The sequence below is a fragment of the Scardinius erythrophthalmus genome (genome assembly GCF_964197995.2).
Source record: "Scardinius erythrophthalmus genome assembly, chromosome: 23".
In the NCBI taxonomy this organism is placed as follows: Eukaryota; Metazoa; Chordata; class Actinopteri; order Cypriniformes; family Leuciscidae; genus Scardinius; species Scardinius erythrophthalmus.
In genome coordinates, this window is record NC_138243.1 from 21281022 (window position 1) to 21295547 (window position 14526).

At 37.2% G+C, this 14526-nt stretch overlaps 2 protein-coding genes across 4 annotated transcripts in view; both read left to right on the plus strand.

The window, feature by feature from the left end:
* Positions 1-620: 620 nt before the first annotated feature.
* LOC308683810 (uncharacterized protein) lies at positions 621-7651 on the plus strand. Its single transcript, XM_081354583.1, has 13 exons — positions 621-951; positions 1028-1116; positions 1267-1363; positions 2222-2505; positions 3206-3357; positions 3479-3625; positions 4607-4687; positions 4785-4887; positions 5013-5068; positions 5160-5265; positions 5373-5457; positions 5546-5690; positions 5952-7651. Exons 1-13 carry the CDS (start codon positions 820-822, stop codon positions 7478-7480), a joined length of 3006 nt encoding a protein of 1001 aa, XP_081210709.1. The 5' UTR covers positions 621-819; the 3' UTR covers positions 7481-7651.
* Positions 7652-8530: 879 nt separating this feature from the next.
* Positions 8531-14526, plus strand: part of ryr1a (ryanodine receptor 1a (skeletal)) — a 52286-nt gene continuing 46290 nt past the window's right edge. For all 3 annotated transcript variants that reach the window (XM_081353631.1, XM_081353629.1, XM_081353630.1), the window contains exons 1-10: positions 8531-8706; positions 12348-12467; positions 12553-12651; positions 12913-12933; positions 13268-13342; positions 13445-13523; positions 13617-13729; positions 13814-13913; positions 14237-14333; positions 14429-14503. In XM_081353631.1, the coding sequence (XP_081209757.1) occupies positions 8659-8706; positions 12348-12467; positions 12553-12651; positions 12913-12933; positions 13268-13342; positions 13445-13523; positions 13617-13729; positions 13814-13913; positions 14237-14333; positions 14429-14503 (827 nt within the window). In that variant the 5' untranslated portion in view covers positions 8531-8658. The remainder of the gene's footprint in view (positions 8707-12347; positions 12468-12552; positions 12652-12912; positions 12934-13267; positions 13343-13444; positions 13524-13616; positions 13730-13813; positions 13914-14236; positions 14334-14428; positions 14504-14526) is intronic.

Below are 14526 nucleotides of genomic sequence, written 5' to 3' on the forward strand. Positions count from 1 at the left end.
TAAAATTACTTTAAATGGGTAATTTCTTAAAAAAAATGCTAAAAGCTTTAATGTATGTAGTTACATGCATAAATATATTATAAAAAAAACACTTGACAATAACTAACCAACGAGATGTTGATCACATTAGGAGATATTTAAAAATATTACTTTTGAAAAATGCACATTTTTGAATATATTATTAGATTGTTTATTGTTTATTGTAATATTTTCAAAGGGTTAAGTAACAACCAATAAAACAATAATATTTTGTGTGTGTGTGTGTGTGTGTGTGTGTGTGTGTGTGTGTGTGTGTGTGTGTGTGTGTGTGTGTGTGTGTATTAAAATATTTGTACAGTTTTCTCACTTTTGATTAAAGAAAAAATTACCCTCCGTTTACCGGCATAAAAGGTAGTAAACTGTATTGCAAACAAGTTAGAGAAAAATATTCAACAGGCTGGATTTTTAATTTAATAATAATAAAAGGAAACACATTAGTCAATTCCAGTAAAAAAAAAAAAAAAAAATATATATATATATATATATATATATATATATATATATATATATATATATATATTTTTTTTTTTTTTTTTTTTTCCTCACATTGGCTTATTTGAATAAGGTTAGCTCATTTGCATACGTGCAGATGAGCGGAAACGAACTGCCACCAATCATTTCAGGCGGTTCATACGAAAACGTCGTCTCCACATCCACCGCCGTACTAATTAGCCAAATGTACCGTTTCCATGACTTTAATGTGCTAGTAAATAACAACCAATTGAACAAAACATTCTGAATCTCGACAGAACGTTTCTGTGGTGTTCAGACCGTCAAATAATGTCTGGTTTAACAGAGGAGCGTTTGCGCGTGGTGGCGATCATTCACGCGCTCAAAGCTGTCGGTATCCGCGTGAAAAACTGGAAGAACTTTCTGAATGGAGATTCCAACTGTCAACAAACTTTTAGTCAGGTAAAAAAAAAACGACGGCCAATTATCTGTTGTTTAAAATATTGTATAATTTACATACGTTGAATTTGTCGCTTAGGAGATCTCGTCACAACGCTTTGCTTTTGGACGTGACATACATTTGCTCCCTCAACATCAACTCTCAGACATGGGCGGTACAGTACCTCAGTATGTTTATCAACATCTCTTGTTTGTTTTAAAATTCAGATAATCAAAACTAAAATTGAGTTTTTAAATCGAGAGCAGCATGACAGTGATTGAGAGACAGAAGCCTGCGTTTGTATGCCACATGAGAGCATATGAGGTTCTGGTTTTCAGGTTCTTGGTGGAGGCCTGTGGATATCTGTCACAACATCTTGATACAGAAGGTCTTTTCAGGAAGACCGGATCCCTGAGTCGTATCCGAGCTCTAAGGGTAAATTCCTTCAAATCTGACATGTATCATATCACAATGGCATTAACAGGTTATATCTTACCACTCTGCGTCTCAAATTTATACAGTTAGCCTATTTTGTGTCTTGATGGATGGCAATCTTTTTATTCGGGTACCCATTTTGACCTTTGCACGTGTATTTTTCCCCCACTAGTTTTACAATACTGGTATAAAGTTTGTAATAAATAAGATTATATTTAAAATGTTTATGCTCACCAAGGCTGAATTTATTTACATTAATTAGAATAATTTCTGAAGGATAATATGACACTGAAGACTTAAGTAATGGCTGCTTGTTAAAGGGATACTCCACTCTAAAATGAAAATTCTGTCATCATATACTCACCCTCATGTTGTTTCAAACCTGTATGCATTTTTTTCCTCTGCTCAACAGAAAGGAAGATATTTAGAAGAATGTCAGTAACAGACAGTTTTTGGTACCATTGACTTCCATTGTAGGAAAAAAAATTACTATGGAAGTCAATGGTACCAAAAAGTGTCTGGTTACTGACATTCTTCTAAATATCTTCCTTTCTGTTCAGCAGAAGAAAGAAATTCATACAGGTTTGAAACAACATGAGGGTGAGTAAATGATAAAAGAATTTAAATTTTAGAGTGGAGTATCCCTTTAAAAGTTTTCATTGTAGTCATATTTCACAAAATTGCTGTTTTTACTGTATTTTTGATTAAATACATGCAGCCTTGTTGAGAATAAGAGCCTTCTTTCAAAAACATACAACTTTTGACTGGTAGTACACATCCAAAATACAAATAGCTCTTTTGACAAATGTTTAAAATGATCTGCAAGAAAAGGTAACAACAAATGCTTTTATTTCATAGGCAGATTTGGAGCAGGGAAAGCCAGTCTTCCTTCCCCCGCACACAGACCTCCTGCAACCTTGTGACGTCGCCTCTCTCATCAAGCAGTTCCTGCGTGAGCTGCCATCTCCTCTCATCCCTACAGACCTCCAGATCCCTCTGATTCAGGCCCAGGGGCTTGAGATGACACATGACCAGGAGGGAGCGAGAAACAGAACAACTCTGCTCATTACAGCTCTGTTACCTTCATCCCACGCTCGTGCACTCAGATTCCTCTGCACCTTTCTGCGTCAAGCTGCAGAGAGGTTTAACATTTGATTGCAGCCTGAATATCAATTTGAGTCTTATTTTTCTTGGATCTGTGCAAATTTTAAAGGAATAGTCTCTTATTTTTCTGTAATATTTAATCTTAAAGGTGGTATCAGCGATTTCAGGCCCAAACATAAATGATCACATTCATCTAATATTTCGCTAGCTGCACGCCCCATAAGCATGCTGTCAAAAAACCGCGTCTCTCTAGGTAGCCTAGGCTCTGAGATCTGCACACAAAAACAGTTGTTTTCACCCGTTTTAGCCAAACACTCAAAACCCAAACAAATAGTGTTCCAACCAATCATTGACAGGGGCGGGTGTTGTGAGGTTTTCGCGTGCAGCCGTCATAGGCAGCCGTGCACGAGCGCAAAACCTCACAACACCCGCCCCTGTCGATGATTGGTTGGAACACTATTTATTTTGGTTTTGAGTGATGTTGATACCAACTGTTTTTGTGTGCAGATCTCAGAGCCTAGGCTACCTAGAGAGACGCGGTTTTTTGACAGCATGCTTATGGGGCGTGCAGCTAGCGAAATATTAGATGAATGTGATCATTTATGTTTGGGCCTGAAATCGCTGATACCACCTTTAAGTCAAAATTTTTGTCTGTGGTAATTGTCAGCATGCTAAAAACACTTTGCATTGATGTACAGACAATACACAAGCTAATTTTTGATCATATTTTCCTTGCAGTGAGAATAGAATGGATGCGAGTAGCCTGGCTGTTGTTATTGCTCCTAACCTGCTTCAATGTCAACCTTGCAAACTCACTCTGGACACCGAGAAACATTTAGACCAGCAGACATCAGTGATCAAATCACTCATTCTTCATGCAGAACGTATTGGTAAAGATGGAGGGGATTTGAATGAGCGATTGGTTAACTTGCCCTTTGCTGGGTGCAGCAATTTGGGTCCATTATTTGGAGTAAACTGAGCTTGTACTTGTGTGTGAACTTTGTCTATCAGGTGTTGTTCCATCATGTATGCTGGAGGCTTTAAAATCAACAGGGGGAACAGAGACACCCTCTCCTGAAGGTGGCGCTATGTTTAGTAAGAGGACAGGACTCAGTGTTTACAGAAGTCTGAGACGACAACGAAGACGAAGTGTTGGTGGTGAGATTTTTTTGTTTTGTTTTGTATATGTATTTTTATTGAGCAGATTCTTAAATGACGAATATGCATGGCATACATGGAAAACATGACAAGGAAATCAAATCTCCAATGAAGGTACAGTCTTAAAAAAGGAAAGGAAATGGTTCCACATTTTATAAAATGAGTTGGAGTCTATAATGGAGTTTTTTTTTATTTTTTCCAGGTGTAAAAAAGGACATTAAGTCCTTTAACCAGGACAATTTAGGAGGGGGGCATGAGGATGTCCAATGTAACAATATTCTTCTGGCTACCAATGAAGCAAAAGCAATAATTTTAGCATGGCACAAGCCATCAACAGGGAGTACACCAAAAATTGCAATTATTGGGTAGGGTTTCACAGAAACATTAAGAGCCTTTGACAATGCAACAAAAAAGAAGACCAGAATGGATACAATTTAGGAAAGGTATAAAATGTATAAGAATGATCTGCTGGGGATAGCGAACATCTATTGCACCTGTCATCTTCTGTTAAAGAAAGTTTCTTCAATTGTTGGTTTCATACTGCCATAACCACCACAGACAATTAAGGTGGTCATGTCCCCCCCAGTATTTTTTAAAAGTTATTTTATTAGGTCCCCACCAATCCTAAATATACGGTGTCATCTTTGATTTTGCAATATAATATAAAAAAATTATGAAAAAAACATGAAAAAAAATCTATTAATAAAAGAATCCTGAAAAAAGTCACGGCTTTCACAAAAATATTAAGCTGTAGAACTGTTTCAACATTGATAATAATAAGAAATGGTTCCCGAGGGCCAAATCAGTATATCAGAATAAAGGAATACATTTCTGAAGGATATAATAAGGATGATTATAAAATATATATTCTGAAGAATATAAGTATATAATGATTTATGTTATGGGCACAAAAAAAATTCCTAGCATATCTTTCTTTCCGTTTTAATGATGATGTACATTTTTATCAAAATATTGTTTCAGAAATATTCGTAGATGCTTTTTCCAAACTGAAGCCATGTCGTACACCCACTGGACCTCCAATAGTCTTAGATGTCATGTCAGGTGAGCCACTATATTTTTGCATGGTAAGTGCTTTCCTATTAGTTATTCTCTTAAACTGCAAAAGTAAAAAAAAAAAATGTTTCTTTGATCTTTATAGTGACTCCTCTCTCAAAAAGCCCCACTCCTCAATCACCAGTTACAGTCAAACGTAAAGCCACCGAGGAATCACTTCCTGAACTTGAAGGATCTGTGAAGAAAAGGTACATTTTTGGCTTATCTGATACATAAATATCCATTTTGTCTGTGGTCAGATGACTTCATAGAATACTTTGCAAAAGATGTTCATCCCAGATGTTTCTTAGCTTGTGCGTTTACTATTGTTCAGGCGGTCTCTGCATGACCTAAGAGAGGACAGGTCGACAACTATCACTCAGCCAGAAGGTCAGTCTATTTATGTGTGTATTTTACAAGCTTATCTCATGATTGTTGTAGAATATTGATACCCCAAAGTTGCTTTGCAAAAATCTGTTAGAATCTGTAAGCAGTCATAGTCCCCTGAAGGAAAAGTGTAGTAAAGAAGATACTATTATCACCACCAAGAAGAGAAGCCACACGAGAGAACAGCGGAAATTGCTTCGGTACTGTATCATGACTGAACTCTACTCTGTAATACTAATTTGGGGATGATATTTAATCTACAAAGAGTAGCAGTTAGGCTTATCTGTGTATGTTTTGGGGGTTTCAGGCCTCCATCACAAGAAGAAAAGGTGCATCGGAGAAAAAGATCTCTACGATTTTTTACTGTGTCCAGTGGAAACAACAGTAACCAAGTATGTGTTTTTTTTAACCAGCTTTTAGTAGTTTTTACTTTTTTTGTTTTATTTTTTTCATTCTGCTAACCTGGTTTCATATTTTTAGCTTTCAGTGACACCAACACATAAAGACCCTGAAAATTGTTCAGAAGAACACCAAGAACAGCTTGACTGTAAAAGTGATTCACCACTTATAAATTATGATATGTCTTCAAGGATACCTCTTGTTGTCATTGATGAACCAGAAGCAGGTTTGGATGAGTTTTTATTAATTTACTTGACTGATTTTTGATTATCATTTGAATCAACTTGTACATGAATTTGATTTGTGCACTACAGAGTAAAAGTTACGTGTCAGTCAGTTTCTTATACAATATTTACTGATTTAATAAAAATCTGGCCAATATGTCAGTTCATCACTATCATTGACATTATTGTATACTTTAAATCTTTTCATATTTTCTTTTGTTCAAATAAAAAAAAATTTTAACGTTTAATTTTCAATCATGCAGTTGTTGTTGGGAATGAGGTGGACGATGACCTGGGTCTTCTCAACTGCAGTTTTGCTGAAAGCCCTGATGACTGTCTAAAAATGGGACCTGAAGCATCTTTCATGCAGAGACAGGACAGTGAAGAACCCTGTGACGATGAATGCTGGACTGTACTTGAAGTTGAAGACTTTGAGCGGTTAGGAGAATGTGAGGTAACACAATCTGTTAATCCAAATCAAGGGTCTCAAATTAATGCAAGCACAGAGGTAGAGAATGAGCCAGAGGTGAAGCAGCCGCGTAAAGAGTCCAAAAAAGATAAGAACCGTTCTAAGAACCGATCTCGTCCTCGTAGATCCATAAGCCTACCTGAGGTGATGCTGGAGTCGTGTACTGATGAGATCCCTGTTTTGGAAAAGGAAGTTGGTAGAGCTGAAACTGAGATTGATAACAGTGTCTGGCCGATGTTTGCGAGTCTGACCCTTTCAAATGAGCAAGAGAATGTAACCACGGAGAAGAAGGTGGGTATCAATGAAGTGCAAGAGACAAAAGGAAGCATTAAAACACAAAAGAATTATAAACAAGACAAGGTGACAGATTCAACTCTTGGTTTCAAAAGACCCCATCAGCGTTTGTCCATGGCTGAGCGACTTAGAGGTTTTAGTGCTTTGACCTTGCTGCTCCGGACATCTCGAGCGCCACCTAATTTCCGGGAGAAACCGCAGGAATCCCTTCAGAGGGGAGCCACGCGCCTTCGGAGGCAGGGGGCACGCCGATTTGGCCGCTCCATCAGTCATGATGGCGTATCTGAGAGACCACCAGAGCAGAGCCCTGTCACTGTGGGATCTCCCCCAGCAAATCAGGCTTTCATAAGAATGTGCGACGCTAGTCCTGATTCAGGTGTGGAGTCGGTCGATCAAGAACCGATTAATGATTTACATCATCAAGAGATGTGCAAGAGGTCACAAAATTCCCTCCAAAATCAGACAAATGACGTGGATTCTCTGAGCTCGTTGGGAAACCCAAATCAAGATCTGAATTTGCCTGCAATGAAGAAAACTGAATGTCTGTTCCTGTGCAAGCAAACAGAGCAGAATGTCAAGGAGCTTGATCTTCATAAACTGTTGGATCAGAAGTGTCACATTGGTGGTCATGAGGAAGACGATCATGAAGATTCAAATGTTCCTCCTGTAGTTCTTACACCTGATCTTGCATCTCCAATGTTCTTCCAGCAGATGGTGCCATTGAATCTCTTTGAAGACTCAAGTTCAGTCGAAGACTTCAGAACGGATCAAGTCTCTCCTCTGCACGAAAGCGACAAGGAAACCCCCTCATGGCTGAATGCCAGTCCTCCATTTGAGTTTCCACCTTTTGCTTCTTTGACACGAGATGGTGTGATTTTTGAAGATGACACAAGTAACAGTTTGCCCGGTGATCTTTCCTCTCCAGCCTTTCAGTTTAGGCATCCGACCACTAAAAGGCGCTACAGAGACTCTCCCCGCTGGCCATCGCATGAGGTGCGCATGTCTACTTGGAACCCGTTACCACTTTAATCATTTAGTTCTTTAATTTTTATTAGTTCAATATCATTTCCCAACGACTGGGATCTGAGTATGGTTTGTGTAATCATTAAACTATTATTTATGCAACAGTGGTTTTATTTGTTTATGTTTGTGAACTGTCACAAATTTTCTTTGTTCTTAATAAAATCTGTTTTAATAGTTCACTTTTTTGTAGTTATTTTCTAGAAGTTCAGTTCATTTAATTTTCATCCATATAAAGGCCTGTGACAAAATCTGTTTGCAAGTTAAAATCTCATTACTTACCCTCAAGTTGAGTTTGTGTCTTCTGTTGAACACATAAGAAGATATTTTAAAGAATGTTGGTAACCAGACAGTTGATGGACCCCATTGACTTCCATAGTAGGAAAACTGTCTGGTTACCAGCATTCTTTAAAATATCTTCTTAAGAAACTCCTCATACAGGTTTAGAACAACATGAGGGTGAGTAAATGACAAAATGTTCATTTTTGGGTGAATTATCCCTTTCAGCAACTGATTTTGGTTCTATATCATGTTTAGTAAGGAAGACTGGTTTGGGAAATGTTTAAAAAAATATTTCTGCTTAAATAAATGTAAGCTAAATCGGTGTGATTAATTTTGTAAAAGCAAAACATGCAATTGCAATAAAAGTATATTGGCAAACAGTTGCCCCATACAGTTCCATTGCAAGTGCATTTCAGTAGTTTCCTTTTTCTTTTTACAAACTAAGTTTGATAATCCTTTTTGGTGACTTGAAATATATTTTTTTAGAGTGAAATTATTTATTCATTTATTTGCTTTAAATATTCAAGGAACAAATCCAGATTAAAGGGAAAAGAACCAAGTTTTAAAAGAAAGGTACAATATTTTCACTCATTAAACCAGTTTGAATTATTATAAAAAGATTGTTAACATCCTTTAGCCAAGCCCAACAGAGAGTGATAATGTTAGTTTTATGAAGCTGGTGCTCCTCCTCTTTGATGTGGAGCAGCGAGAGGACGCTGCAGAAAGTGGAGCTCTCTGTGAACAGCATTCACCAGAGCTGGAGTCTCAGTTCTTCCACACGCACAGGCAGCCTGTGGTCCGAAGTGAAAGAGAAGTGGGGAAGCTAAGGCTGGGATCTGTCCCAGCAGGGAAGAACGAGAGAGGGGACTCACTTTTCTTGCTGGTACCTGTAAATATCCTGAACCATGGCAGAAGCAGCAGAGGGAGAAGAGGAAATCCAGTTCTTACGAACAGTGAGTTATATTGAGAATACCTTACCTCCAATTAGTTAAAAAATGCATGTATAGATGTATGAAAAATGAATGTATAGATAATGCATTAGAATTTTTTTTTATGACAATGTTTTAATGAATGCAGAAGTCATGGAAATTCATTGTTTGAAAGGTGTGTGAATTCTTAAATGCACATTGTATATGGTCAATGTTAAAGTTGACAGCTTTCTCATTCAGTTTTCATGAATGTTTTTGGATGAATGTGGAGTGACTTGACCAGGTGTGTGGATTTGCTGGCATTGTTGTCTATTTATACATAGTGCAGTGCAGAGGTTGGATTGTCACTGTTTGAAACATGGCTTTACACTTGGCACTGTGCACAGAAGCATGACGACTACATACTGCCAAGACCAAGATATGAATCTAGACCAAATATACAAAGATCTGTGAATTTAAGATGTGCGAGTGAAGCCCAGTATTGATGTAGTGTATAAGTCTATGAGTCTATATGCTTGACCTTAGTGTTGTAAATGCCTGACCTGGCTGTGTTGGGGTTATGTCAACATGAACATTAAGTCCTTCTAACCAGTGCTCAAACAGTCCTATAATGGATGCAGTGGAAGATTTTAACAGTATGGAGTTCAACCAATGCAGAGGCATAGATCAAGACAACTAGTGCTGTTTTGTACTGTTGTTTGTGATGCTGCTGTCTATGAGCTCTGAGTCTATATACAGAGATGGGATTAGCAGCTTTCTGGCCCGTCATGAACCAACACCTGTTTGTTACAGTCTATTTAAAAAGTCTATTTCATGTCCCCCTATTTTTATGACGGCCTCTAGAGCTTTTCAGCACATATTAAGAGTTTGATAACAGAAACATTTCATGAACACTCATGGTGAGTGACTAGATAATGAAATAAAAGTAGATGAAGTGGTCCAGCTTGTGAAATCCTTTAATGCTGTTTATGAGACGTCACAGAATGCATCATTTTGGATCATTCTTCATTACAAAGTGTTTTATGGAAAGGTATTTTTGATGCAGTTTCTTGATACATTCTGTGATTTGTGAAACAAGAAGTCAGACAGCCATCGTCCCAAATGAACAGTCATTCAGTGATTATTTACAGTTCCACTGTTTCTTTTGTGTGACTCTGGTTCCAGGAAAATTGCATGTAGCAGGTGCCACAGCCTGAAATAGAGGGATAGAGGAGGAGGCCGGGAGAGACAATTAGGGGAGAAAGCTGACAAAAAAAAAATAATTTAATTCTTGTGAAACTAATTGGGTTGTTGTCGTTTCAAACAGTAAGCAACGACATGCTAAAACTATTTGAAGACCATTTTAAAAAAAAACGTCAATCTTGATACATTTTCAAATGGCATTTTATGCAGTTTTATTACCTCATATTGATACACACATTGAATAGCATCCTTCTAAAATTGTATTTGTCACACAGCAGGTCTATGTGATTGTGTACGGCAAAAATAAAAATTAGATTTTAAAAAATGTGAAAATCTGAAATTTTGCAAATCTAAAAATGTACACATTCCTTTTATACAAGCACATACTTTAAAAAAAATATCTCTATTGCTCATCATGTATTTATTTAATCAGAAAAACAGTAATATTGTGAAATAGTATAACAACTTAAAATAAAATTTATTTCTGGTGATGGTAAAGCTGAATATTCAGCATCATTACTCCAGACTTCAGTGTCACATGATCCTTCAGAAATCATTCTAATTTTCTGATGTAGTGCTCTAGAAACATTTCCTATATTATCAATGTTGAAAACAGTTGTGCTATTTAACATATTTGTGGAAACCGTGATACATTTTTTCAGGATTCTTTGAAATAGAAATCTTAATGTAAAAGTCTTTACTGTCACTTTTGACCAATTTCATGTTTCCTTGCTGTCGGCATGAAATGTAAGTTGCTAAGTGAAACGGCTTCTCGAACAAGAAAAAATGTTGGGCGGGACATGATTTTGTCCATAAGGAATTGATTGGATTGTTGGATCGCTGTGATTTGCTTATTTCTGTGATGTCATGTGAGTGACAGGTTGTCCTCGCGCCAGTAAATAACGACATCATCAGAGAAGAGAATAGATGATGGTGCAAGTGGGAAGGGAAGTTATTTTGATGAAAGATTTTGAGAGAACATGAATTTACGAATAACGAATAAACAATTTATAATACAGTAGCATTCCCAAAAAACCCCCCAAAAAATGCCAATTTTGATTTTTGATGGTAACTTTAATGTCTTTAAAAAAACTTAACTGTTGAACAGTATGTATTTCCAACAACAAGTTAAAATATTTTAATGGGATGATTGTAAATCAAATTAATGCTTGTTGCATTTCCCTCTCATGTGTTATAAAAACGTATTCTGCCATTTATTAAATGCAAATGTTATAATTGCGATCTCACAATGACTATATTGTTATAACAGAAGCGCTGTGTCTCAGGTTACTAGCAGAATTTGTCAGTGTAGACATGGGTTTTCCACGGCCCACTGGGTTACATTCCAGCCTTGGAATATCTCAGCAGATGACACACTTACATGCTTAATACACTGCAGACTAGCTTGTCAAGGACATGACCTGGCCCAATTTGTCTATAAAGGCAGGCTTCATCTTTAATATAAAATGCTAACAATTTTACATAAACATTGTATATTCATAAAACTGAATCAAAGGAACAGTAATGAGGTTATCTATTAAATCATGTCTTTTTGAGGTCAACTTGTATGACAATAGAGTAACAGAGGGTGGTGTTATAGAATTAGTAGCACTACAACACGCATGTAACAAGATCAAATAAATTGATTTTCATATAACCTATCAAATAACTTTGCTTCTCTTAGAACTTGAAAATATTTAATACATAAAGCAATCTTCTCAGACAGGCCTCATCTAAGCCTCCTCACAAGTGTTTTGGCTGTAACCTGAGCCACATTCAGGATTAAGTGCTTGCTGCCTTGATCAAGGTTACAAATACCAAGTTATGTAGCAGCAATGTGTGCTATGGGCATGTTGTTACAAAGAAAACATCAATGACTTGTCTAAAGCAGTATTTCAGAAAGTGGCAATATTCAATACTGAATCTAATTGGATTTCTGTGATTCCAGTAGAACAAAGATTGAGATTACTAGTACTCTCTATATCAAAATATTGTCTTTGTTTATCATAAGGTTGCGTGAGATTGTGCCCCGAAAAGTACTCAGTCACTGGATAAAATAAATGACATTTCAATTTTGATAGCTTTTTGTCTAATGCTAAAAGGATAGTTCACCCAAAAATGTAAAATCTGTCATCATTTACTCACCCTCATGTTGTTCCAAACCCGTATGAGTTTGTTTCTTCCTGTGGAGCACAATTTTTTTTATATATTTAGAGAAATGTCTCAGTGTTTGTTTTTTGTCAATACAATAGAAGCCAAAGAGCATCAAAATGGTTGGGTTACCAACATTTGATCAAAATGTATTTTGTGTTCTGCAGAAATAAATAGGGCTAGAATGACTTATACATGAGGTTGAGTAAATGACAACAGAATTTGTATTTTTGTGTGAATTAACCCTTTAACTATTCTCAAATGTTTAGTCTTCTTTAAAAACATGATATATTACCCAAAGACTGACATCTTGACATTTATTTTCTTTGTAGGATGACCAGGTGGTTCTACAGTGCACAGCGACTATCCTGAAGGAGCAAATCAAACTCTGTCTGTCCTGTGAGGGTTTTGGGAATCGCTTGTGCTTTCTGGAAACTACATCCAATGCCCAGGTATGCTTTTCTTACATGTCATTCTGAATTTATGAAATACTGTTTTGGGTTCACAGTGTTCTGTACACTTTTTTTGTCATTCTAGAATGTTCCTCCTGATCTGGCCATATGCTGCTTCATCCTGGAGCAGTCCTTGTCTGTGCGGGCCCTTCAGGAAATGCTGGCTAACACAAATGATCTTGAGGTTTGTTAAGAGCACATACATCAGGAATGGGGTGAGAGTCACTCTTAAAAGGAGATAGTCCACCCAAAATTTTAAAAATTATATTGGAACAACATTACGGTGAGTATTAAATGATGACATAAATTTCGTTTTTGGGTGAACTATCCTTTTAATATCAAACCAACTGAATTCAAATTCAATTACTTGTTGTGCCCAAACAACCATGAAATGCATGAACATTTCTTGTCCTCCTTACCTTGTTTTCTCTTTTGCATACTATAGGCAGTCGATTTGGACAAATGGGTAGGTTTCCATTTTTTCCTCAATGTTCCTTGAATTTAGCTTATTCTTATTGCTGTGTTTCTACCTCAGATTATAGCCGCCTTGTCACTATCTCTGACAAAAGGCAGGCCAGAAGTCATTCATCACTAATGTCGGAGACAGTGGAAAGGCGGGTTATAACTGAGTCCACCCTGATGCTAAACACTGTATCAGCACATTTTTTGTCCTCTCATAGTCTTTACTCACCTAACGCAATTCTGTGTTAATCTTTCAGTTATTGCTGTGACAGAAAACATATTTATATAGATTTGTCCCTTGAATTGTATGTGGTCATGTTTTTCTACCTTCTTTCTAGTCTTCACAAGGAGGAGGCCACCGCACGTTGTTGTATGGCCATGCTATCCTTCTCAGACACACTCACTCTAGCATGGTGAGTCAAATTTTAATATACACATAAGAGAAAATGTACTATAGCGAAATAATAATTTATTCCCTCTGTTTTTATTGATTGCCATCTCTTTGCATGATGCAGTACCTTAGCTGTTTGACAACATCAAGGTCACTCACAGACAAGCTGGCCTTTGACGTGGGCTTGCAGGAGGATTCGACAGGTGTTTGATTTCTAGGAGATTGTTATCTCAAATATACTGAGTGCTTGCAAATATACAAAAGGAAAATCTGAGTTTAAGAAAATCTCCCTCCAGGTGAGGCTTGTTGGTGGACCATTCACCCTGCATCCAAGCAGAGGTCAGAGGGGGAGAAGGTCAGGGTGGGCGATGATCTCATCCTGGTCAGCGTGTCCTCTGAGAGATATCTGGTAAGGCCCGTCTCTATATAGTCAACACAATCTCTTGTAGATGGAGCCTTACAGTTTCACTTGAAACATCTGTCCCATCAACAGCACCTGTCCTATGCCAGCGGAGACCTCATGGTGGACGCTTCTTTCATGCAGACCCTTTGGAACATGAACCCAGTCTGTTCTGGCTGTGAGCTGGCAGAGGGTAAGCTTAAAGTCCAAGTTTTCGTAAATTCAACATTACATATATATATATATATAGTATGAATTGTAGCAAGTGCCAAAACCTTTACCAAATTTCGTACCATTCTGATGAAGTAAAAAATATAAAAATGACTAAATAACAAAATAAGAATAAAAATTACAACTGTAAAATTACATTACTAATATTTATGTCTTAATTTCCTTATTTTCCCCAGTTAAACCAATATGATTATACAACCAATATCAATATGCATTGTAGACCAATTTTAAAAGTGCCTTTATAACAAACGTAATACATTATTTTGTGATGTTTCCTTGGTTCAGGGTATCTGACTGGAGGACATGTTCTGCGTCTTTTCCACGGGCACATGGATGAGTGCTTAACAATTCCTGCTGCAGACCAGGGCGACGACCAGAGACGGTGAGATACACATCCACATGCTGCTGTATGTAAACATGCACAAACAGCTAATCTACACCACAATCAATCTTTTCGTATTTTGCATGAAATTTCAGAAATGCACACTATGAAGGTGGAGCCGTGTGCAGCCACGCCAGATCCCTCTGGAGACTGGAGCCTCTTCGCATCGGGTTGGTGCTATTTTTATACAGCA

What these genes read in the sequence shown, in the direction of transcription:
- LOC308683810 (XM_081354583.1), top strand. Translation starts at nt 820, where the DNA reads ATGTCTGGTTTAACAGAGGAGCGTTTGCGCGTGGTGGCGATCATTCAC. An exon ending in ACGAAGACGAAGTGTTGGTG is followed by an intron (nt 3,626 to 4,606) that starts GTGAGATTTTTT and finishes ATATTGTTTCAG; the next exon opens with AAATATTCGTAGATGCTTTT. An exon ending in AACTATCACTCAGCCAGAAG is followed by an intron (nt 5,069 to 5,159) that starts GTCAGTCTATTT and finishes AAAATCTGTTAG; the next exon opens with AATCTGTAAGCAGTCATAGT.